We start from the raw sequence: 26,273 nt of genomic DNA on the forward strand, positions 1-26,273 counted from the left end.
AGGTGCAAACAGCACTGCAGTGAATGACCTAGTGCATGTGTTTTTGCGCATCTTCAAGGTGAATTCCTAGAAATGAAATTGCTAGGTCAGAAGGTGGCCGTGTATGTAGTTTTGTTCGAGATTGCAGAATTCCTCTCCATAAAAGCCCTTACCAGTTTGCATTCCCATCAGCAGTGCATGAGTGCCCTTTCCCCACAGCATCACCCCCACACAGAGTGTGGTGGTATACTTTTCTTGGTTGTGCTAATCTTATGGATAAGACATAGATGAAAAATGGTCTTATGGTTATAGTTTTAATTAGTTTGCATGTTTCCTATCATGAAACTATGGTATCTTACAATTCAACAATAATATTTTTTTCGTAGACGAAACTGCAAAGGAAATCCGAATTGCTTGGTTGGGATTGGTGAGCATATTTGGTTAGGAGAAATAGATGAAAATAGTTTTCATAACATCGATGATCCCAACTGTGAGAGGAGGAAAAAGGTAAGCCATCACTTTTTAAATGATTACTATATGGTATTCCTCTGTTTCTGTTTTGTTTTATTTTGTTCCTATGATCAGAAACCTATGCAGTGTTAAGATAAGTAGTGGAATTTAAGACTAAACTGCTTGAATTGGAGCAGTTTTTAGTGGTGTGATTTTAAACAGGTAGCTATATAATCCAGTAAGCCTTTAAATAGCAGTTTTAGTTTAAATGCCGATTCTGTGTTTGTGTTAACGCTGCCTGTTTTATTCTGAACTCTTTTTAAGGCTCTTGGAGGGAGGCGCTGATGCAGGGGAACAAACTCCTGTAATATCACTTTGCTTTCTTGGGCTTGTCTTCTTTTTAAATTTGTCTTTTTCTTTTTTTCCCCCCTCCTTCTTCTCCCCAAAGCCCCTCGGTCCATAGCTGTGTATTCTAGCTGTGGGTCCTTCTGGCTCTGCTCTGTGGGACGCCGCCTCATCATGGCCTGATGAGCAGTGCTGGGTTTGCGCCCAGGATCCGAACTGGCGAAACCCTGGGCCGCCGAAGCAGAGCACATGAACTTAACCATTCAGCTATGGGGCTGGCTGCCTCATAATTTTTTTTTAAAGGGAAATTGATTCTATAATTGTAAATTTTGTATTTTTGTAGAACTCATTTGTGGGCCTCACGAACCTTGGAGCTACTTGTTACGTCAACACATTTCTTCAAGTGTGGTTTCTCAACTTGGAGCTTCGGCAGGCGCTATACTTATGTCCAAGTACCTGTAGCGACTACATGATGGGAGATGGCATCCAAGAAGAGAAAGGTCAGTGGGGATGGGTGCGAGGAGGGCTCACTCCTGAGTGTATTGCCACCTGGATCACTTCTGAACCAACAAATAGAGGAAACTGACTGTCACGTGCTCCTTATGTGCCAGCTGTGGTGCTGGATCCTCTGTAAACGTTGTCAGGATTCAAAATCTTTTTCCCTTTTTTCTGTATATTTATCATTTCTGCACCAAAATGGCTAATATTCAAGTGAAGGAAAGGCATTTGATTATGTAGCTTATGTAGCTTACATCTGCAGTTTTTCTATGCATATGCTGTGATTGTTGTCCGTTAATTTCTAGTGATTGATAAAAATCAGTGAGTAAAGCAGACAGGCTTTCTGTTGTCCTGAATTTGAGAGACTTAATACTTCAATGTAACCAATGTCCTGATTCCCAAATAGACTCACTTACATGACGCCCTCTGAAATTAAGATGAAATTAACGACCTGGGGAAAATCAGCCACTATATGTGACTACGCTCATTGCAGACTTACACAGAATCAGTTTCAAATTGTTCCGCTGGAATCACTTAGTTTTTTTCATGCCACAGTATGTGGATTGTTCTTCCTAATTGAGATTACTTTTTAGAGATTATTCTCTTCGAGATGGAACTTTCATGGAATGAACCAGATTTTTCTCCTTCTCAAAGCTGGAGGGTGGAGGGGGTGAGTGTGTAAGATCCCGTAGGTCTGGGAGCTCCAAGTTGGGAACTTTCGACTCTTGTTCCCACCTGTGAATCCTGTGCCATCTTTTACGTGGTATGATTTGAGCAGATGGCTGCTGTCTTGGACTCAGAGAGAGAAGAGGTAGGATTCGACAGTGGGGATGCTTCAGAGTCCTGGTCCTTGTTAATAGCATTCTTTGCTTCAAAACACAGCACTTAAAAATTCTTAACGTTTGTTTCCTCAATGCTTTATTTCTATAGTTCTGAATATTTAAATCTAGATTAATAGTATATTATTTAAAGTAATAGTGTGTAAAGGATGAGTAAGGTAAATGTATTATTTTTAATTTTTAGCATTGTTTTGCTGGTGTATAAATTTACCAGTGAGAAGACAGCTAAATAAAAGTGCAGACTAAATTTGTATTTTATAAAATGGTGTACCATGGCCTTCTTGGAGTATTGTGGCTTTAATGTGTATCTTCATGAAATGTTTTGTTTGGGGCCGGCCTGGTGGTGCAGTGGTTAAGTTCGCACATTCCGCTTCCAAGGCCTGGGGTTTGCCAGTTCGCATCCCGGGTGCAGACCTATGCACCGCTTGTCAAGCCATGCTGTGGCAGGCATCCCACATATAAAATAGAGGAAGATGGGCATGAATCTTAGCTCAGGGCCAGTCTTCCTCAGCAAAAAGAGGTGGATTGGCAGCAGATGTTAGCTCAGTGCTAATCTTCCTCAACAAAAGAGAAATATTTTGTTAAGTTTCTGAATACATACATTTTTATATATATATATATTTTTAAAGGATTGGCACCTGAGCTAACGACTGTTGCCAATCTTCTTTTTTTTTCCTGCTTTTTTCCCTCAAATCCCCCCAGTACATAGTTGTATATTTTAGTTGTGGGTCCTTCTAGTTGTGGCATGTGGGACGCCGCTTCAGCATGGCCTGACGAGCAGTGCCACGTCCGTGCCCAGGATCCGAACTGGAGAAACCCTGGGCCGCCAAAGTGGAGCGTGCACACTGAGCCACTTGGCCACGGGATTGGCCCCAAATTTTTGTATTTCGTCGAAGTCCTTCACCTTGTTCTCTGATGAGTATACGTTTCTGGGCTACCTTAACAGGCACGGTGCAGGGAAGTGGAAAGAGTTTATGTTGGAAATGATGAACTCTTAAGTTTCAACCTAGGAAAACCAGCAGAGTGTGAGTTAAGACCTTACAGAGTGTCTGACCTGTAAAATACAGGTTGGAATAGTTACAAACTTGCTTGAATAGCTTTTAACAGCCTGCAAAGCCCTTGCACCCCAGGAAGTCAGATTTTTATCTATATTTTACAAATGAAATATTGACTTCCTGAAAGTTGGTAAGAAAGAGATAAACCATTCAGAGTCCAATCAGGAGACAAAAACTACGCAATAGTTGGAATAGAGAGTAGGGAATTATTAATAGGAAATTCAAGTAATTGGGGAATTGGTTAGTGAGGATTAAAGAGGACTTGAAAGAATACAGGACTAGCAGATGGAGGGAGCAGCCACTACCCCTAGGACTGGAAGAGAGCGCCCAGGGAGGAGTCCCTCACCCCCACTGCCCACGCCTGAGATGCAGGCCTCCAGACAGAGAGGGCTCTGCCAGGGCTCACTAGGTGGTCCAAAGGTGCTGAGAGGCGTCAGTGGGGTCCCTGCTGAAAACTCCACAGGGAGAGCTGGGCCTCAGAAGCCCCTGCCTCGCCTGTCACCTGAGAGGGTGCCCCGAAGGTTAGTCTCAGGGTGGCCATCCAAGAGGAAGTGCCTCACCAGAGACATTCCACTGTGAAGGTAGCAGAGGAGGCGCTGGAGGGAGCTGCTGCAGGAACCCGGAGTCCTAAGAATGGTGTGTGTGCGCGCGTGTGCGTGAGCGTGTTGCGTCTCCCGGCAGAGGCTGGTGAAAGACGCACCACTGAAACCTCCAGTGCCCCCTACTGACAAGACTTGACCTTGCACTAGCCCGCAGAGGAGAAGTATTTGCAGAGCTCATCTCAGTTATCACAGAGCGGGCAAAGAAGGGTGGATTTGGATCTGAGAGGCAATAAATTGATAAGTGGTGCAAAAGACAGTGCTCAGCAGTTTTAGGGCTCTTGAGAGTCATGCTCCCTATGTGCATACTTTGCCCCAGTCATTAAAACTTCAGCTCTAAAGTTCTAGGATTTTTGACAGTGCATCATTGCGTTGTAAGTTCAAGTTTGAGTCTCTATGCTTGAGGTTCCTGTCACTTGCTCTACTTGTGGCGAATCCATATTAAAGACATTATATTGAAGTATTTGGCCACCTTAAGCGAATGGTAAACACGGTGTATGATGTTTACTACTGGAATGGATGTGTCATTGTGATTTGACCCTCTAGAAACTAGTCATGACTGCCGCTGTTGTCACGCATGTATAACCTCCTGTGTTTAGGGGATGTATATAGATGTAGATAGACAGCTGTGGCTGCCTTATTACTTCCGAAAGACATGTGATTGCTAATTTGTTTCTTTTACAGTTTTAAGACTGTGATAAAATACTAGTATAGTTTGAATGTAAGAGTGTTTAATTATGTTCTCATGTGAAGAACATGAAAAGAAGTATATTTTAAAAAAAAGCAGATTTTGTTTTTGTCTAACAAAATCAAACACATATATTTTTTAATAGATTATGAGCCTCAAACAATTTGTGAGCATCTCCAGTACTTGTTTGCATTGTTGCAAAACAGTAACAGGCGATACATTGATCCGTCGGGCTTTGTTAAAGCCTTGGGCTTGGACACGGGGCAGCAGCAGGTAAGAACCTTCTGTTATTATTTTTAATATAAAAAGATACCCAAGTGTCGTTCCTTAGAATGTTTGTAGAAGGAAATGAAGTGAAATGCCTTTTCTTTTTTTAAATTGGCCCCTGAGTTAACATCTGTTGCCAACCAATCTTCTTTTTTTTCTTCTTTTCCCCAAACCCAACTCCCTGCCCCGCCCCCAATACATAGTTGTATATTCTAGATATGGGTCCTTCTGGTTCTGCTATGTGGGATGTTGCCTCAGTATGGCCTGTTGAGCGGTGCTAGGTGCACGCCCAGCATCCAAACTGCCTAAACCCTGGGCCGCCAAAGTGGGGCATGTGAACTTAACCACTTGGCCAGGGGGCTGGCCCCTGAAATGCTTTTTAAAAAGTAGTATTTTTCGGGGGCCGGCCCTGTGGCCGAGTGGTTGGGTTTCCACGCTCTGCTTCATCGTCCCAGTGTTTCGTCACTTTGGATCCTGGGCATGGATGTGGCACCACTTATCAAGCCACGCTTGGGCAGCATCCCACATGCCACAGCTAGAAGGACTCACAACTAAAAATGTACAACTATGTACTGGGGGGCTTTGGGGAGAAAAAGGAGAAATAAAATCTTTAAGAAAAATTAGTTTTTTTCTATTTTGAATTAGTGTGTTTATTTATTGTCCAGTATATTGCACATTTTCCTTGATTCCATTTCTAAAAATTCATATGTGGGCAAAAACTGATTCGACATAGCTCAAGGCCTTGTTTCAAAAGGCCAGGTTCAAAGTACAGATAGTTTCTGGAATATTTAACTTGTTACTATTTGTACTAGAAGTTGAAAAGCAAGATATGATTTTTCTTTTTATTAACCCAAACTTGTGTTGTAGGATGCCCAAGAATTTTCAAAGCTCTTTATGTCTCTTTTGGAAGATACTTTGTCTAAACAAAAGAATCCAGATGTTCGTAACATTGTCCAGCAGCAGTTCTGTGGGGAATATGCTTATGTAACTGTGTAAGTGTGTTTCAGCTTTTTCCTGGTCCATTTTATTCTCAGACAGTTGCTCATATGTTATCTAGTTTGCAGTTCAGTTCCAAATTATAGCTTTAGTGGGCTGTCATGGGACCTGAAATATTTATAGTTATCTATTTCCATGGGAACATGTAAACAATTGACTTGATAATTGCTATTGAACCCACCCCGGTGTTGGGAAGTGTGTCTGAGTTCTTGCCATTTACTTTATGGCTGTGGGGTGAGCTGAAAGAGTAAGATTGGAGCCGGCTGGAATACTGAGAGTAAATGTAAAATAACTCTTAAAAATTTCCCTAATCATAAAATACATGGCCTCACCAATTGCTTCTTCTTTTTATTTATCTTTTAAACACACATAGTGTAAGTAATTTCTGTGTGAGAGGACTAAGGCAATAAATGCTTCTTTACGTATTTGTGGGATGTAATGCAATAGAACGTTATTGGTTTTGCCACTCGATCTTAATTTTATCACTCTCTTTTATTGTAGTTGCAATCAGTGTGGCAGAGAGTCTAAGCTTTTATCAAAGTTTTATGAACTGGAGTTAAATATCCAAGGCCACAAACAGTTAACGGATTGTATCTCGGAATTTTTGAAGGTATTCAAATTTTGGTGTATATGTTGTTTCTGCTCATTGACAGCTACTTGCTACCATGAATTTTTTTTTGATTTAATGGATAAATTAACTCAACTTTTTCTACATATGAAGTGTCTCTGTTTATGTAATGATGTAGAAGAAACTTTGTAAATTATAATGTATTGAAGCAGGCTGTGTCTTAAAATAATTTTTGGTTCAGGTTATTTTATATGTCAAGTTATGTATGTGTAAAATTTTATTGTGTGATTGGGTGCAGTAGAGCATTTAAGGAGATCTAAGCTGTTACCATCAGCTTAATTTACCTTTTCGTTTAATGAGAGCTAGACTGTGGAATGCAGATGTTTTACATCAGTATGGCCCTGCTTCAGTGCCTCCACTCCATTTTTCTACTTTCCGCATGTTTAGATTTACGTAGAGCTGTGGAAGTGTTTCCCTTTTGTTCTGAGTGGAACAGCTGCGAAGAGGAAACCTTTGTAACCAAGTAGGAGCAGACATGCAGCAAAATGGATGAGCTTATGGCATCGCTTCCTTTCTTAAAATATTTTTGTACTTTCCCTACCCATTTAGCACAACCATTAGCATGCTGGAAGTAGTCATTTATTGAATTCATTCAGCTAAACATTGATCGAGTGTGTACAGTGGTCGGGCACTTGTCAGCTGTTGGGGATAGCGATAGTGAATGAACAGACAAAAAAATTGCCTTCGAGGAGCTTTGAATTTAGTGGTATGGGAACCAGGGAGGGACAGTAAAATAAGGAAAATATGTAGTGTGTCAACTATAATAAGTGCTATGGAGACAAATAAAGCAGGGAAGCGGGATGGGGAATGTGGAATGAGGAGGGTGAGGTTGGTTGGAGTTTGAAATAAAATTATTGAAGGTGAAGGAGGGAGCCAAGCAAGAATCAGAGAGGAGTGTTCTAAGTGCAGACCCTGAGACGAGGACGTGCCTGGTAGTTTGAGGAACAGCAAGGAGGTCAGTGTGGCTGAAGTGAATAAGCAAGGGGAGAAGGCTAGAAAATGGAGTCGTAGAGGGAACTAAGGACCATATCAGCCAGGGCCTGGTATAGCTTTGTCAGGAGTCTGACTTAACTCTGAGCGAGATGAGAGCCATCAGAGGGTTGTGAGCAGAGGAGTGATACAATCTGTTTTAACCCTGGGTGCTATCTTGAGAATAGGCTGAAGATGGGACAAGGACAGACAGCAGGAGTTGATGGTGGCTTGGACCAAAGGTAAGCTGAAGAGGGGATAAGTAGTGTCTGGATTTTAGATATATTTTCAAAGTAGAGTTGATAAAATTTACAGACTGGATCTGGAGAGACAGAAAGGAGTCAAGGATTACTGAGTCTTTGGCCTGAGCGGCTAGAGGAGTGGAGTCGCCATGTGCGGGATGGGAAGGACTGTGGGAGGAGCAGGTTGGGAGAGGAATTAGGAGTTTGCATAGGGCACATTACACTTGAGAGGTACAGTTCAGGGGAGAAGTCGGGGCTGGATAAAACCATCAAGGCAGTGACAGAGAGACGAGGACCAAGGACTGAGCAGGGACATTCAGACATTGAGGGATCAGGGAGATAGGGAGAGCTGGCAAAGGATGCTGAGGAGTACTGGCCAGTGAGGTAAGTGGAAAACAGGCGAGCATGGTATCTTGGAAGCCAAGTGAATAAAGTGGTGGTACTAGGATTGTATTACCTACAATAATCTGTATCAAAAAGCTATTACAGAAACATAGAAGAAAAATTTAGGAAAAAATCACTATTGGCTGTGACGTTGGAGTTTCCTGTGCTCCTTTTTTGGCTTTGTCTCATGAATGTTGTGAATATATGTATGTGTAAAATTTTTTGTATATGTAATTTTGTATTCTGGTGCCCATATGCAGTTTCTACCCTTTTAAAACTGTTTTTAAGTTAATTTTGCATCAAAGTACACGTGATTTTTATTTTTTTCTTTTTGAGGAAGATTAGCCCTGAGCTAACTACTACCAATACTCCTCTTTTTGATGAGGAGGACTGGCCCTGAGCTAACATCCATGCCCATCTTCCTCTGCTCTATACATGGGACGCCTACCACAGCATGGCTTTTGCCCAGTGGTGCCATGTTCGCACCCGGGATTGGAACTGGCGAACCCCGGGCCGCCGAGAAGCGGAGTGTGTGAACTTAACCACTGCGCCACTGGGCCAGCCTCTGATTTTTCTTTTTTAAACCTACTTCCTTAGAATTCCCAGAAGTGGAATCGTTAGGACAAAAGACCTCAAATAAGTACTTTTAAAATCCTACATTTCAGAAAGAGGCACATCAATTTTAAATTTACAAATTAATAATGTCACACTGCCCAGCAGTGTCTGTTCCCTCACGTGTCCTTCATTATTTATAAAAGCTTGATTTTAAACAGCTAGAATGGGAGCTGTTAATTAAAATGAAATTGTGCTTTACACCAAAGATTTGATCACTTCTTTTAAATCTTTTCATCTTCTGATTTTTTTTTTTTAACTAATATGTCTTATTTCTGATCAGGAGGAAAAATTAGAAGGAGACAATCGATACTTCTGTGAAAACTGTCAAAGCAAACAGAACGCGACAAGGAAGATTCGCCTCCTCAGCCTCCCCTGCACCCTGAACTTACAGCTGATGCGCTTTGTCTTTGACAGGTGAGGGCGTGCGGGCGGCGCGGCTTGCTGCTCGCCGTGCGCCCGCACGCACGGACTTCACCTTAGAGGAGATGAGAAAATGCTTACAATCTGCAACGCTAGATTTGGGGGTGAAAGTTCTAGCTGGAGCCTCTCATTCTGAAATGCCAGTATTTCATGGTGTCATCACAAACTTCTTGAAGAAGCCAGGCATATATAAGTGAGAACTGGAAAAGGAGAGAATCCTTATGTTTTTATTCTGAGAAATTGTTAAAAACTGCATAGGAAAAGCAAACAGGAACGGAATTACCTTTACATTCTGTATTATTGTGTAAGAACTAGAGTAAAATTTCTGCGGCTTAAACGATCCCCCACCCCCATGGGACTAGATCTTTTAGTGTTAAATTCAGGTGATGTTTACACATCTGCATTCCTTCTGTAAAGCAGGAGCATCCGTGGGGGTTTTTTGTGTGTGATTAAATTAAGACTTCTGGAAATGTGTTTTATTTGGAATCAGCACTTTAAATTTATACCTTTTAATCTATTGGTTATCCTTTGCCCAATTATAAGACAAGTGTTATGTTTACTGCTCATCATACAGGTTTTTGGGCGAGATTGCTAAATGAAATCTACCTGCCTACTATGGAGTTTGTTAAAATAGCTGATAGAGCTTATACGATGTTTTATGATTGTTTTAAATATAAATATAATTAGCTTTCCTCTTGGTTAGGCAAACTGGACATAAGAAAAAGCTGAATACCTACATTGGCTTCTCAGAAATTTTGGATATGGAGCCTTATGTGGAACATAAAGGTAATGTTTTTGCTGAGCAGTGATGATTAGCATGTTCAGAGAATGTAACTTGTGATCTGCTTGTGATGAAGACAGAATAGCAGTTTACTACTAAATTTTATTTGCTGTCTGGGAACAAAGGCTTTTTAGGTGGGCCGAAACGTTACTTTCACTTTCTGTAAGGACATAATAAAGATTAGATGGTTCATCAGTATTTACCTAATTAAGACTATAAAAGAATAAAAAATGAAAAAAGTATTTTACTGTTCCTGAACCCACACTTGATCCATTAGTCCCAGTACCATGTCTGTATGTCCTCATGACATTAAGTCTCTGAGCTACCTCCATTCACGGAATCTTTTTTTTTTTTTTTTTTTAACATTTTATCAGAAACATTAGGTGGGGGCCAGGCTGGTGGTGCAGCAGTTAAGTTCGCGCATTCCAATTCGGTGGCCCAGGTTCATGGGTTCGGATCCCAGGTGTGGACATGGCACCGCTTGGCAAGCCATGCTGCGGTAGGCGTCCCACATATAAGGTAGAGGAAGATGGGCACAGATGTTAGCTCAGAGCCAGTCTTCCTCAGCAAAAAGAGGAGGATTGGCAGCAGATGTTAGCTCAGGGCTAATCTTCCTCAAAAAAACCCAAACAACAACAACAAAAAAAATTAGGTGGCATAATTGCAATATTTATGCTGTAATTTTTCCTGTCTGTGACCACTGATAAGCTCTAGGATGCTGTGACATAGTTTGAACAAGAAATAATTTACTGTTTTTCTATTTTGGTGGTCTTCACCTTACCAAACAGGGTGAATCTTATTAGAGGAAAAATTAAAAATTGCCCTTTTGTTTCTCTTGCCCTGACTAGAAGACCTGTTTTATTTCCCTGTTAAGATTGATCTTAAAGTTTATGAAAATTTTTTTTTAAAGATTGGCGCCTGAGCTAACATCTGTTACCAGTCTTCTTTTTTCTTCTTCTTGTCCCCAGAGGCCCCCAGTACGTGGTTGTATATTCTAGTTGTGGGCCCTTCTGGTTGTGGCATGTGGGACACCACCTCAGCATGGCTTGATGAGCAGTGCCGTGTCCGTCCTCAGGATCCAAATGGTGAAACCCTGGGCCGCAGAAACAGAGTGCGCTAACTTAACCACTCAGTCATGGGGCCGGCCCCTGAAACTTTTTATATAGAAATTATATCATAAACTCTCTTTGCACAAAAAGGTTCTGGAGGCAGCTTATAATAGAAACAAGACATAAAACAAAACCTTTAAAAGAAATGATTGGGGAGGTTGAGGGTGATGTGTTAAATATTTAAGCTTTAAAATGTGTGATGCTCTATCGGTACTGTGGTTTAAAATTTGCACCTCCATGGAATAAGGAAAGCGTTTTGTTTTTTTAAAGATTTTATTTTTCCTTTTTCTCCCCAAAGCCCCGCGGTACATAGTTGTATATTTTTAGTTGTGGGTCCTCCTAGTTGTGGCATGTGGGACATCACCTCAGCATGGCTCGATGAGCCATGCCGTGTCTGTGCCCAGGATGGGAACTGGCGAAACCCTGGGCTGCCGAAGCGGAGCGTGTGAACTAACCACTCGGCCACAGGCCCTGCCCCAGAAAGCATTTTTATAGACTTTGCTGCTGGACTTTGTTACTGTTACATTTGGCTGAAAGGATAAACTTAGCTGTGGTTCATTTCGTGTAGTAGTTTGCTTCCTGCTTCCTTGTTCAGGCAATTGTTTGAAATTGGAGAAGTCTGACAGCCCTGGTTTCTCAGGGGCCAGAAACTTAGCAGATGTAAAATTAGCACTTCCCTTAACTCCGCTATAGGAGTTTGAGTAGTTCTTATTATCGTTATGAAATGCATTGCATGTTTGTCCAATTTGTACTGGAAAGAAAACAAGGAAGATATTTTTCAAATGGACTTGATAGGTCAAAATACCTGTAGAAATACTTAATTTTATTGTGTTGGTTTACTAAATGTAGCAAACTCTCAGTTTTTAAATAGAGAAATAAATAATTTCTTCTTATTTTAGAATTGTTAATTAGGATTGGTAAAATTAATCCAGTAGTTTGGAGTTATAGGCCTGTCTTTTGTAGGGTTGTAATGTTTGCTGTACAGATGTTCTACCTTATACAGGTAGAATCTAAAAGCAAATTATCTTTTGTTAAAATTGCATAGGGTTTGGTTCATTGTAGATAAATTGGAAAATTCAGAAAGCATAAAGAAGAAAAATAAAAACCACCTGTAATTGTATCATTCAGATAACCAGTATTTATATTTTCCTCTGTTATTCCTGTGTCTCCACACACACATCCACACAAAGCTGAGAGGATAGATTTAAAAGATGACCTGCTTTTTTTTTTTTTTTTTTTTTTTTGAGGACGCTTAACCCTGAGCTAACATCCACTGCCAATCCTCCTCTCTCTTTTTGCTGAGGGAGGCTGACCCTGAGCTCACATCTGTGCCCATCTTCCTCTACTTTATATGTGGGACGCCTGCCACAGCATGGTTTGCTAAGTGGTGCCATGTCCGCACCCAGAATCAGAACCGGTGAACCCTGGGCCGCTGAAGTGGAATATGCGCACCCAACCACTGTGCCACCGGGCTGGCCCTGCTTTTTGTGTTTTGTTTGTTTGTTTGTTTTGCTGAGGAAGACTCGCCCTGAGCTAACACCTGTTGCTGGTCTTCCTCTTTTTGTGTGTGAACTGCCACCTCAGCACGGCCACTGATGGATGGTATAGGTCTACACGGGGGACCAGACCTGGGCTGCCGAAGCAGAGCAGGCTAAACCTAACCATCCCGCCAGCAGAGCTGGCACATAGAAGAACTGTTTTTAGAAGGAGAATTCACATGTTTCTTTAGATGGTGAGCGTGCAGGTGTAAAAGATCTATAGACAGAGGGATCCTCATTCCTTGTACATTTAGCTCCTGACTTCTTAACTCACGTCCTGCCATAGTTCTTGGGGATTTTGATATCCCTGTAGACCACTTTGAGAGTCTGGTGACTGAATTTCATTCATAGAATGTCAGAAGAAACAAAATATATTTAAATATAGTTATCAAAATGCTAAGGCAAATTCGTGATACAATAATATAGGGGCACCTTACAGAATAGGTTCCAGTGGCTGATCAAAACTACCATAATTCTGAAGTTGATGAGTGTAGTGCATTGATGAGAATAAATCAGGTTAACAGTGGTAATGTGATTTGAAAATTTTTGTGCTATGTGTTAGTAATAAAGTCATAGTTATTGCTAATACTTCTCTGCTTTATTGTGTTCATTAATAATTTAGGGAATACTATTAAGAACTCCTGTTGTAGACATTTTTCCAGCTGATCTCATAACAACTTCTCTCCTTCAGTGGTCTTGTCTTCCACCCTTCCTCAGCCCTTCTGAAGGTCATAGCCTACCTTGTCCTTCCATTGTTTAGATTTCATGCATCTCATTCTCTCCTCTTCCCCCTTTCATTATAAAATATACGACATTTGTAAAAGTTCCAAATACGTAAATGTACATCTGGGAGAATTATTAAGGATGAGCGTCTGCTTGAGCACCACCAGGTCCAGAAAGGAAGCATCTCCCATGCTGCGAAGTCCCCTGTACCCCGCTCCCAGTTACAGCTGCTTCTTCCCTCAAACGCAGCCGCTGATCTGACTTTTAGTGCACTCACCCCCTCTCCTTTTTTCTTTGCTTTGGTGTTTCCCTATATAAGTTTGCATCCCTAAATGTTATGGTTTAGTTTACCCTTTCTCCTCTTGGAATATTGCCAGGCGAAACTTAACCCATGGTTAAGTCTTACCTACGGCCTCTGCTCCTTCCTCTGAACTGTTGAAGATAGCTGGAGAAAGACACCATCATAGATGCGTCCGTCTGCCTCTCAGATTCTTCTGTGTTGGAGAATTTCAAATTTATACAAAAACTTCAATCCAACTTGATCTTTTAACTGGATCTGTTAGTCCATTTCCACTTAATGTAATTATTGATATTTCCTTTAATTCAAATTTGTGTCACTTTTTATAGTTTCCTATTAACTTTATACCATTTTCAAGCTTCTCATTTCTCTAAACATAGAAAGCCTAGTTTTGTAATCCATGACTGACCTTGTTGGAGTATTGGGCAGGTTTGCTTCTGCTGTCTTAGCTGGTTCTTTGAATGTTGTATTGTTTTTTTGTACTTGGTTTTCTTTGCTTGCTGGTTGTTGCATATGCAAAGTTTTTTTGTTTTTTTTTTTAAAGATTTTATTTTTTCCTTTTTCTCCCCAAAGCCCCCCAGTACATAGTTGTATATTCTTGGTTGTGGGTCCTTCTAGTTGTGGCATGTGGGACGCTGCCTCAGCGTGGTTTCATGAGCAGTGCCATGTCCGCGCCCAGGATTCGAACCAACGAAACACTGGGCCGCTTGCAGCGGAGCGCGCGAACTTAACCACTCGGCCACGGGGCCAGCCCCTATGCAAAGTTTTTTATGGGAATTCCTTTAGGGCCAGGATGATGCCACTTCCTCCACAGATACCTTAGTTTTATTTCTGCCAGGCACCTGGGGGTCCCTGCTAGTTAGGTATCATCACAAACCGAGTTCAGTGCTTGAGGTCCCCTTGCTCACCCAAGTTGTAAGAACCAAGTATAAAGGCCTGTCTAATGCCCTGACATTTTTTTTCCATTCTCTTTCTGTTCCTCTGTTCAGGGCTAAGGAGTTTTTTTATGGTGTCCTGAGGTTGGGGAGATGGAGAGGCTGTCTTTGGTTCACCTTCACCATGCAGTAATTAGGAGAGTACAGTGGAGTAGAAAGAACAGTGGGTGGGTGAGTCCAGGAAAGGCCTAAAATGTGGAGTGTGGAGATGCCCACCAGGTGGGGCTAGCCTAGGATAGTCTGATAACTATTTTGTTCTTTTAGTAGTTAACCTAGAAATTATAACATGCATACTTAACTCGAGTTAATACCTTTACCCTCTAAAAACAGTACAAGGACATCAAGCCACTAAGAAATCAATCTTCTGCTAAATTATTTTTCATATGTATTTTCGTTCTACCTATTTTTTAAAAAAAGAAACTCCTAGTATGCTTTATCATATGTAAGACTATTGGTGTTTAGTTTACCCACCTCCTTTGTTTATCAGTCCTTTCTGTATTCTAGACTTTCCTTCTGGAATCACTTTTTTCTCTTGAATTAGAGCTTATAAAATTATTAAGGGTCTGTTGGCAACAAATTGTTTTCACAGATCATTGTCTGAAAATGTCTGTCTTCTTCTTGTGAAGTTTATTTTCTCTAAGTGGGGACGTTTTCAGTCAGCATCGTAGAGATTCTGTTGTCTTGGGGCCTTCGTTGCTGTGGAGAAGTTGATTGCAGCCTAATTGTTCTTTATTGGTAGCCTGTTTTATTTTGTCTTATTTTAGGATCTTTTTCTTTGGTTTTGGTGTTCTGCCATGTCACTGACCTGTGTGGGTTTAATTTTTGTGTGTGTGAGGAAGATTAGTCCTGAGCCAACCTGTTGCCAATCTCCCTCTTTTTTTCTGTTTTTGCTTGAGGAAGACCAGCTTTGAGCCAACATCTGCCCCAGTCTTCCTCTGTTCTGTATGTGGGTTGCTTCCGCAGCATGGCTGACAAGTGGTATAGGTCTGTGCCTGGCATCTGAACCTGCGAACTTGGGCCGCCAAAGCAGGAGCGCTCCAGACTTAATCACTACGCCACAGGGCTGGCCCCTGGGTTGAATTTTTAACACATTTAACCTCCCTACAAGAGCATTCAAGAATTTCTCAACCATTCTCTCTTAAAATTTTGTCTCTTCTCCTTCTGGAATTCCATTAGATGTATGTTAAGACTTTCTCACTCGGCCCTCCTACCTCTTTGTTGTTTTGTCCTGCATTCTGTGTAATTTCTTCAACTCTCCCTTCTACTTTGTTGATTCTCTGTTCACCTGAACCTGAGCTGCTGTTAGACCTTTCTGTAGAGTTTTTGAGTCTAAGTTATTGTAATTTTCATTTCTAGAAGTTCAGTTTGGTTCTTTATCATATCTGATTTTCATTTTTATAATCTTTCTCTCTTTTTTTTTTTTTGAGGAAGATTAGCCCTGAGCTAACATCTGCTGTCAGTCTTCCTCTTTTTGCTGAGGAAGACTGGCCCTAAACTAACATCTGTGCCCATCTTCCTCTACTTTGTGTGTGGGATGCCTGCCACAGCATGGCTTGACAAGCGGTGCCACGTCCACACCCAGGATCCAAACCGGCAAAGCAGAACGTGTGAACTTAACTGCTGTGCCACCGGGCTGGCCCCTCATTTTTATAAACTCTTATTCCTTACTTTCAGTTTTAATTCCGTCATTTATTTCTTTAAACATCCTTAACATTCCATTTGTTGATTTATTTTTACTTTTCCTGGTAACTGAGATGAAAATCTTGGTGGGTTTTGTTTTTCTATCTGTTGTGTTTGCTCCCTTTCAGTTATAGTGACTTGTGTCCTTACATGATGTGTGTGTGTGTCTGACTGAATTCGTATTCCTTAGGACTGTCACTCATCCCAGGACCACATTTAAGTAAACTCTTGGCTTAGGGTTTTTCTGACTTCCTAGGTAGTGTGAATTCTTGGTAGAAATATTCATGAGGGCTAGTTTCTTAAGAAGGTGTGATGGGAGATTTGTTTTTTTTCTCACTGCCAAGTATCAAAGTAAGTATAAGGCAGATAATTAGATAATTTTTTCCTACCGTTTCCTGTGCAGGGTGGGTTCATTTCTTCTGTGTCTTAAACTGAAGAACCCTAGTTTCATGGTGGGAGTCCCCTGCTAGACTCCTCACCTTTTATGGACCTTAGCTTTTATCTCTGGTCCCACAAGCCTCTTCAATGTCAAAAAACAAAGTTCAGGTTGATCCAGATTCACCTAATACTCTCAGGAGGAAATTGTTTTCATTGTTCTTACCTTCCTAGCTTCCTGCCTTCACATAGTACTTGGCTTCTGAGAATTCTTGTTTTCTTGTCAGCTAATGAATGTATTTTAAAAGATTTAAAATATTTTTATCTTATCCAGTGTTTTAAATCATTTTCAGCTGGCGTGGGTTAGGTGGGTTTTGGTCCAGGTATTAATCTGCATTTCTGTGTCCCCCACCAAGCGACAGGAATGCAGGGACTTTGTCATTTCTGTTAACTGCTGTATCCTTCATGCCCAAAACTGTCCAGCATGTTTGTTATTTCTTTAAGGTGATTGGCCATACCTTGTGACTGACACATTGCAGTTTTAAGGAAATAATGATGAAATAGTCAAAGATGTGCAAAGATTTTTACTACAAAGAGAATTGTTGTTTATAATGGCCCTAAAATGCTACCAGTTTAAATGTCCAACAACGTGAGAGTGGTTCAGTATATTTCAGTACTTGTATATAGTCATCATAAATAATTTTTAGAATGTTTAATGATGTGGAAGGATATTAATGATATATTTTTTATAAAAAACTTCAGGTTTCAATATTGATATTGGTTATGTCTGTGTTGTGAGAATGCTAATAAAGTTTTTGTTTTCTAATTTTTAGTAACAAAAGGTGAAGTGTTCTTTTCCAACACATACATAATTTCCTCTCTATAATTGGTTTCAGTTTAGAATCTTTAAAAGATTTTTTTCGAACTTTAAAATATTTTATCTTAAAGTGTAAATGCATTCATTTGCTGATATGGTGACGTATGGGTAAAGCCTTCTCTTCTTGCCTAAACCATATGTATAATATATAGGCTGTGATTTGTAGGTTTTCTTTATTTAAAGTAGAATAAGAATTTAAAATATGTATGAAGAAATCTGAGTGCAGAATCATTCTAGATTTTTAATGTTTTCTCCTCTGTCATTTCCAATTGTCTTGACTACCCCTACTTTGAAAGCAATTTTTCTTTTCTTTTTTTTTTTTTTGGAGGAAGATTAGCCCTGAGCTAACATCTGCTGCCAATCCTCCTCTTTTTTCTGAGGAAGACTGGCCCTGAGCTAACATCCCTGCCCATCTTCCTCCATTTTATATGTGGGACGCCTACCACAGCATGGCTTGCCAAGCTGTGCCGTGTCCACCCAGGATCCAAACCGGTGAACCCCGGGCTGCTGAAGTGGAACTTGCTCACTTAACCACTGTGCCACCAGGCTGGCCCGCTGCAAGCAATTTTTCTTAATGACTTACCTCCAATTTTTTCTAAAACATTTTTTCCTTTTTTCTAGAAACAATAGCTTTTTAGTTTTGAACTCATATCTCCTTAGTTTGTGTAGTTTTTGTAGTCAGTTGGAGAATATTAAGTTGATTCTTAGGAAGCACATGTCTCAGTCAGCTTATGCAGAAGGGCCAAATATGATGCAGAATAGCTTCCTAACCCCTGGTGCCCAGAATGCCATAGCTTTTCATCTGTGTATTTTGCAGAGGGAATGGAGAGTTAATACAGTGAGCTGCTTAAGACAATGTCTACTACGTTATTTTGTAGGACCTAATTTTTTTTTTTGTCTTAGGTGTGACAGGTTTTAAATTCTATCAGGTGTACAAAGAATTGTAATCTTTACAATTCAGTCTCAGGATATAAGAAGAAATATTGTTAATCAAAATTTCTTTCCCTTTCTCCCTCTCTGTTCTAGGTGGGTCCTATGTGTATGAGCTCAGTGCAGTTCTCATACACAGAGGAGTGAGTGCTTATTCTGGCCACTACATTGCCCATGTGAAAGATCCACAGTCCGGTGAATGGTATAAGTTTAATGACGAAGACATAGAAAAGATGGAGGGGAAGAAATTACAACTAGGGATTGAGGAAGATCTAGGTAAAACCTTTAAGTTGTGAGTGCCCTTTTAAAATATAAATTTTTTTTTACTGGAAATATTTGTGATAACTTATGGCCCAAGATTTTTAGGAACTATCAAGGATATTTGCATGTCTTAAACACATATAAAATCTCTGAATATCTTTTATTAGCAATGCTGAGTGTTTTAAAAAATGATTCTTTTCCAGAGATGGTTTACATAATGTCGTGTTTTCAGTACAGTCTGAAGGCAAATATTTAATTTTCAGTTTCAGGTTAATTGTGTGTGGGGAGGGGAGAGGCTGGTGAGTATTAAGCTAAAAATGATGAACAGTAGATTTAATATAGTAGGATTTGTAGTCCTTTGCTCTGGGCCAGGAAATTTCCCTGGGGGAAGTAACTATAGCAGGGCAACGTCGCTCCAAGAACAGTGTCTGCTTCTCCCCATTGAGTGTCTTATCCCTTCCCTGGAGCGCGGAGCAGTGCGTCTGGGGAGTAAGCTGCTTGCTGTTCTCTAGTGATGAGGTGTGCCATAAAAAGTACTTGAAATAGGATCCTAGGATGTAGCTCTCATCACCTCAGTTTTCTTGGGCCAAAATACACGCTTATTCCCTAAAGGAGTGAACAGTACTTCTAGTAGGGGCCATCTTGGCTGAGGTTTTCATCGCTTTCTTACCATGTTTGTCATTTTTGGGTGAGGTTCAGACTGGGATAAATAAGAGAAAAAGAATGGGAATAGGAACGTGTGAACTTAACTGCTGTGCCACCGGGCCAGCCCCAGGTCTTCTCTACTTTTAAATCATATGCAGGTGCTTATAGACATTCGGCAATCTCGCTCCCAGTTTACCCAGTAATACCCAAGTTCTTAACATTTGCTAATATTTCTTCTTATTGTGATACCCTTACTAGGAACGAAATTGACATGTAGCTTTAAATTGAATAATTTTTGTTTCATTCAACTGTTCTTTACTCAGCTTATTTGATCCATCTTATTTTTAGTCAGAGAATTGTAGGATTAAGAGCGTTGTTAAGGTGCTCCTGTCTATCTTCTACGTATAGAAGTCCTAAACTTTAAAACTGTCCAGGAGAAAGACTCTGCACCTGTCAGGATCCCATTTCAGCGTTTTAATCTCTCTCACTGTTACATGCAACTTACATCACAGCTTTCATCGGTTGTTTTCTTTTTATCAAAAATAGCAGATACTCGTTCATTAAATTCCGCTAGTCATTCATTACTGTATTCTGTCATGAACTTTTATGAATCATTTTATATTCCATCTTATACAGAATAATGAACATCTTAAGTCTTAATACTTTTCAGTTAGAAATGACCAACTTCCTCTTCCATGTGCGTCCTGAGATTTTTAATTCCCTTGACAGTGGTCTTCAGACTTTGTTGTTCCTGTAGTCTCTATAAGAATATTGATCAACTTTGTATTGCTTTACTCATTTTGAATTCCAACAGTTTTCATCATAAATTTAAATAGTTCCAAATAATGTAACTTCTGACATTATAAATATTGAAACTTAAACTGCAGCATCACTCTTTTAAGAGTGTCCAAATGAAATTAAGTAACAGATTCGAACACTCACATCATTCTTCTCAAAGATACGTGAATTGGTCTGTTTTTTTATAGCAGGGCATTTTTAATACTTCTCTTTTCTCCTGTACTAGTATTTCCATTGTACTGACCCTGTGGAATTTTATTGTAATGAAATATGCTAAGTTTTCTGTAACCACAAAGCCCTAAGTAGTTAAAAAGTTCTGGATTGAGCTTTTTTTTAAATTATAAATATCACTATGTAATTGATCACATTAATATGTTATAAATTTTAAATTAAACCCAAAAACTTTTACTGTGAATATATCTTTTAATGACACGAATGGGACTTTTTGGTCACTGGGTGAGGTTGTATCTTTCTTTTGTAAAGTGGGAGACGAATGACTGAGGAAGGAAAGATGGAAACCATCAGTGGAACCTCAACTTCAAGGCAGATGAATTTTAGAAAAGCACATGGTGAACTGAGGATCTGGTATTGATTCCTCATAACTATCGATGCCCACACACCCCTTGGAAGGTTACCCTGGGGTGGTCAAACCCAATCTGAAGATCACTTTCATGTGATGTACTTGCCATGTAAAACACTTAATAACGTTTTCCACTTGCTACTGAATGGACAGAGTTTAGTGGTTAATCTTGCTGCTCATTGGCACTTATTTCACTCACTCTTTTGAATGTGCCATTTTATTTTTTTGAGCAATTAAGTCTGGATTTATTTTTATAATTTAAGGCCAACATCAAAGTAAACTTATAGTAGCCGTACTTTTCTTCCAGGTTTGTCCTCATGAAAAATAGTACTTTCTTATTATCTTTTAAAAATGGACTATGATGGGCGGGAAGAGTGGGGTATAAACTTGTTTAAATGTTCAAACATCCAAAGAGCCTGCTCAGTTTGCATTGCAGTTCCATCTTTCGGATCCGTGTTAAAGTGTCTGGAGTGTGTATTTCAGGAATTGTTTACTCTGCACCCACCCCCCGCCCCAAAAGAATGAACAGCCTGTAGGCATTCTAATGTAATTATCTTTTGATTTCTGTACCTCAGCAGAGCCTTCTAAGTCCCAGACTCGTAAACCCAAGTGTGGCAAAGGAACCCACTGCTCCCGAAATGCATACATGTTGGTTTATAGACTGCAGACTCAAGAAAAACCCAACACAACTGTGCAGGTACCAGGTAAGCAATTTTCCAGGATTACATGTCAGGCAAATATTTTAAAGATTTTTTTTTCCCCCTTTTTCTCCCAAAGCTCCCCTGGTACAAAGTTGTGTATTTTTAGTTGTGGGTCCCTCCAGTTGTGAAGGCAAATATTTTAGAATACCATGCCTCAAAGGTCAGTGACAAGAACAGATTGCTTTCATTTATCACAATAGGCTGATTGCATCTGATAAATGTTGGTGAAGGTAGGTATAATCACAAATTCGCTTTAAAGTAGTGAGTTTTTTGAATAAGAGAGCCTTTAACAGAACTATTCCACTGACCTTCAACCCAAAGAAAAGTAAAAGCAATTAAAAAAAAAAATCCTATAGGTAATCAAGACAATTAATCAAGGTAATCAATCCTATAAGGAATCAATGTTTTTAAAGAGCAGTTTAGTTTTATTTTCTTCAGTTTTTAAAGCACTTGTGGGTTTTAGCCAGTCATTTATCAATTTTCTTTCTTTTTTTCTTTTTGGTGAGGAAGATTCATGCTGAGCTAACATCTGTGCCAGTCTTCCTGTATTTTGTATGTGGGAAGCTGCCACAGCATGGCTTGATAAGTGGTGTGTAGGTCTACACCCAGGATCTGAACCCACAAACCCTGGGCCACACTGCTGAAGTGGAGTGTGTGACCTTAAGCACTATGCCACCAGCCAGCCCCCTCTTTTTTATGGGAAAAAAAAAAAGAAAATGCAAGAGTTGCTGCTGGCCTGAAGGCAGCCTTTAGTTGTTATTTTACCTAATACCATTCTATGCTCTGTGGCACTGTCTACTTTGGAGTGGCGTTTCTGAGCCATTTGATGGTTCCAGTTGGCTGATGACATCACGGAGAAGCAGATGAGGGAATCACCTCGTATGATTCCAGTTGCTGTCTTCAGTTTTACTTTGGCTTTCAGGTTGGAGATCTCTAACAGAAAGGGAGACCACAGTAGGAAGTTGCCATCAAAATCTTAGCCATTATTCGATATAATTTAGAGATTAGCATGGTTCTATGTGTTTGAAAACAGGATAAAGTTTTTTGCTGTTCCGTTTTGAACAGCCTTTCTTCAAGAGTTGGTGGAGCGGGATAATTCCAAGTTTGAGGAGTGGTGTATTGAAATGGCCGAGATGCGTAAGCAAAGCGTGGACAAAGGAAAAGCAAAGCACGAAGAGGTCAAGGAGCTGTACCAAAGGTTACCTGCTGGAGCTGGTCTGTAAGATATTCTGGGACAGCACTGTTGCCATTGAGTGCCTTGTTGCTTTTATGTTCACAAATGTGTATGAACAAACTTTCCCCTACCTTTTCATATAATCCACTAATGCCAGCTTATGTGCTATAAAATCACTATGTAAACCAGCAAGCAATAACTTGATGTGTAGCATTACATATACTTTTCATTATCATGTACTTTTAAAAATGGGAAGCTCTTAATAAATTATAAGGTTTTAGGTCAGCACTCTGCATATATGACTCTTGTAGATATTTTTGTGAGATATTAGCTTGTTCTTAAGGAAAAATCTGATTGGGTTACTATGGAAGCAACTCTCCTGTTCTGTTTCCTTGCATACTTTGTGCATTGACAGTATTACCAGGCATTCTTTGATATGAGTACTATCTTTTATGATACTATTAGACTAATTTGAAATTTAATATCAAATATTATGCTAAGAATAGGAAAGCTTTCTGCTGACCATTAATTTCGTACGAATTATCCCACTTAATCTAGCTCATCCCTTTACTGTATATGTTTATTCAAGTTTACCTAGCGCCTCAAAAAGGAAACATCAACTTTTTAAGGCTGGTATGCCATTTGTAATGATCTGTTGTCTTTGTCATTTCATAGACATGAATTTCCCATACCCAATTCCTACTTAAAGAAGAGAGGCAATTTAATCCTAATTTTAGAAAATAAATACTCAAGCATAATTGTACTTGTGGTTTTGTCTTTTTGATATCTTAATTTTCCATTGGTATAACTTTAGACAAAAGATGAAGATAAATTGCTAAGAATAACTCTTAAAAGTTCTTTCTAAACTACATCTTAATTTGATTCTGACCTTTCTTTGTAACCTCTTACTCTGTCCCAAGGGTCAGGGTTAACCTAAAGAATTAGACTGACCTTAATTTTACTGGAAATGAACATATGATTCAAATCTCTAAATTTATTCAAAGGAGTTGGGACCTAGAAATCTATTTTTTGAACTTTATTCACAGTTTTCTGTATTCACTGGACAAGAGCAGGGTACTTACTGCATCTGAAGTAAAATGCTCTTTTGAACCACTCTTGAAAACTGCTCTTTAAAACTCTGGTCCAGAGATGTTATCGGTCAAGTTAACACGTACTTGTGCTTCTCTTGGCTGTTTTCATTCAGTCTGTAAGAACCTGTGCTTACGTTCTTGGTAAAAGTATTATACCAATTATGAGCTTTATGATTTTTTCCCATTTGCAGTAAACTTGCATAGTAGAGGGCCCATGCTGTCCTAAAGTGTAAAATCCCAAAGCTAATGGCCATGGTTTTGTGCTGCCAACCGAAGTCTTTTGTTATGCATTTTCTAAATCTTATCTTTGCTTGTGAACATATTTAAAGAAGAGTCACTTATTCTAAAATAGAAACCTTTGGCTCTTTTTATTTAAATTGAAATAAACTATCTCTAAATAATCTTGAATTATCTCTAGGTAAAGTGTTTCAAATATTTTTGATGCCACAATCTTTCTGAACTTCAAAGCTTTCCAAAAGAAAATTCCTTATGTTCAATATCCAGGCATTTAAAAAAAATTATAAATAACTTTGAACCAAAATGTACATTTCCCTCTGGCAAACATTTTAACAATTGCTTTCCCGGTTTTTCAAATGCTGAGATTTTATGCAGTTCGTTATCTCCGACCTGTTAACTGGAGAGAATTCTCATTTCCCTCTGGTCTTGGTTATCCCTGCCTTTGGAAGGTGATGCTTAGGTCGTTTACTGAATCACAAATAACAGAAAACATGTCTGAGAACCTGCCCGGAGTCTCTAGTGCAGAAACATCTAGTGTAGGAACTTCCGCAAGCAGGATTTGCCCGAACTATTGGACCCTGATTCTCAGGGAAGCTCTTGGCAGAGATCGATACAACTCTTTATAGTGCTGGAGATTGAAAATGAAAAGAAAGACAGATCCCTGTGACCGCAGTCGCTCTTCCTTCCACGGATCCTGTAGCACACTAAAACTGGCACCCTAAATCCGGAAAACGCGCCGAGTTAATTTAAGTATGGTGTTACGTCAGAATTAGAGGCCCAGTGTCTGCTTTCTTCTTTCCTATTCTTACTATAAAATCATACATGATTTTTTAAATCTTCATATCTTATATTGAATTCATATTAAACTACTCAAAACCAAAACAATCAGCTTCACTTGCAAGTTTTCTGCGGGCCTGTAGGGGATTGGAAAACGTCTTTAGCTAACGGCCTTTGAGTCACAGCTTGGTCAGGGTTCTCATCACCTGGGCTTGGAATTTCAGCAGACGCCCCTTGGCGAGGAGTGCTTTGTGCACTTTCAGTTTTCCTGCCATCCTCGCCTCGGAAAGTCAGGAATCACATGGCCTGTCCTCCAGTTGGCAATGGCAGGGACTGTCCTGTTCACCCCTCCCAAGTGGCTGGAGAAACCAGAAACCCCGGCAAATTATTCTTGAATGTTGCTCAGTGTCACATTCTCATTTCTCTCCTCTGATAGCCTTCAGATTACTAAAAATTGTAATCCAAGCGACTGTTTTTGGGAAAAGATTAGATATGCTAAGAGTTTCATTTTGCTTTCTTGGATAGGGGTTATTTATCTTTGCTTCTTAAGATACCCAGTGTCCTCTCTCCCTGGCAGATTAAACTTGATAAGCAGCAAATGAAATTGGGAGGTATTTTGAATTTAATTAACCGTATCATTGTGTATTGTAAGATGTCACAACCATGTTACCTATACTGAATCTTAAGGTCTCCTCTTTTATATATTGTGTGGATGTATAATTAACTTTTCTATTATCTCTTTTCTTCCAAAAAGCTCAAAATGCTTCACATATCTTATCTTTTACATTCAACAACATCCCTGTGAGGTAGGTAGAAGGGCAGGTATTATTACCTTCATTTTACATATAAAAGACCTGAAGCATTAGAGAGTTTAAGTGACTTGCTCAAGTTCAGTTTCTTGGTGACAGAACTTGGAGCGGACCTTGGTCTCAACTCGCAGTCCTGAGCTCTTCCTGTGCAGCTGCCCAGAGCTGACGATCAGAAGGCTCGCAGTTGATGCTGTGAGGTTTCAGCACAAAGAAGGGACCCAGTAATTCCAAATTATGTTTTTGTGAAAATTTAAATGTTCTATACTCAACTTAAAGTGAGAGTTAGTTTCCTAGAGTTGTAATTCTCAGGGAAGTATAAAATTGGTCAAAATGGGCTTTGAGTTGAATTGTCTACCCCTCAGATCTCATCAGAAGTAGTACATAATACAAATATATAAATTCAACCTCTGTATGTTTTCTTCTATGTTTTATGCTGGGACTCACTGGAGATCTTTGTAAGTAATCAAAGCTGGCCCTTTATCTTTAATTTTGGCTTTTAGGGAACTCTGGGACTCTGTTTTCCCAAATTAAAACTCATTTGGAGGTGTTTGGTTTTGTCTTAATTTTTGCGACTTCAAAGTTGATATAATTCCATTCTGGTGCATTTCATCCTGGAATTTGTTTACAATAGCTTACTTTATTGGAATACGTAATGATGTAATGAATAGACGATGCTGTAGATTTGGGTGGGGAAATCAAATACCTTTTAATCAAGTCAGCAGCATCTTGGATGAAGGAAAGTGCAGTGGTTGAAGCAGTCTTGTCAGAGTGCAGTTACAGCTGATGAGGTTAATTTCTAACTTAGAACTCAGGCTTCTCAGTTTAATTTTCAGATGGAGAACACATATTGATGAAAAGTATTTATGAAAATCATGTATGAAATAAACATGGCAGGGGATGAAGTTACGTGATTTGCGAGCCAGTGTGGAGCGTGGCTTGTAGTCAGTGATCACGGGTGTCCTGGTCAAAGCTCTGCTGTG

At 39.8% G+C, this 26,273-nt stretch overlaps 1 protein-coding gene across 4 annotated transcripts in view; it reads left to right on the forward strand.

Annotated features, from left to right (window-relative positions):
* The window catches only part of USP48 (ubiquitin specific peptidase 48), an 88,326-nt gene that overhangs the window by 26,786 nt on the left and 35,267 nt on the right, over nt 1-26,273 (forward strand). Inside the window, exons 2-11 of one of the 4 annotated variants that reach the window (XR_011436525.1) lie at nt 366-486; nt 1,118-1,274; nt 4,599-4,726; nt 5,588-5,712; nt 6,218-6,326; nt 8,835-8,968; nt 9,678-9,760; nt 18,317-18,496; nt 21,080-21,208; nt 22,271-25,748. Coding sequence is in view for 3 of the 4 variants with exons in the window: in XM_003364443.5 (XP_003364491.1) it covers nt 366-486; nt 1,118-1,274; nt 4,599-4,726; nt 5,588-5,712; nt 6,218-6,326; nt 8,835-8,968; nt 9,678-9,760; nt 18,317-18,496; nt 21,080-21,208; nt 22,271-22,420 (1,316 nt within the window). In the remaining variant the exon portion in view is untranslated. The remainder of the gene's footprint in view (nt 1-365; nt 487-1,117; nt 1,275-4,598; nt 4,727-5,587; nt 5,713-6,217; nt 6,327-8,834; nt 8,969-9,677; nt 9,761-18,316; nt 18,497-21,079; nt 21,209-22,270; nt 25,749-26,273) is intronic. The other 3 variants (XM_003364443.5, XM_005607376.4, XM_023635565.2) reach the window with 3 other exon arrangements.

This window comes from Equus caballus, chromosome 2 (genome assembly GCF_041296265.1).
Source record: "Equus caballus isolate H_3958 breed thoroughbred chromosome 2, TB-T2T, whole genome shotgun sequence".
NCBI classification, from domain to species: Eukaryota; Metazoa; Chordata; class Mammalia; order Perissodactyla; family Equidae; genus Equus; species Equus caballus.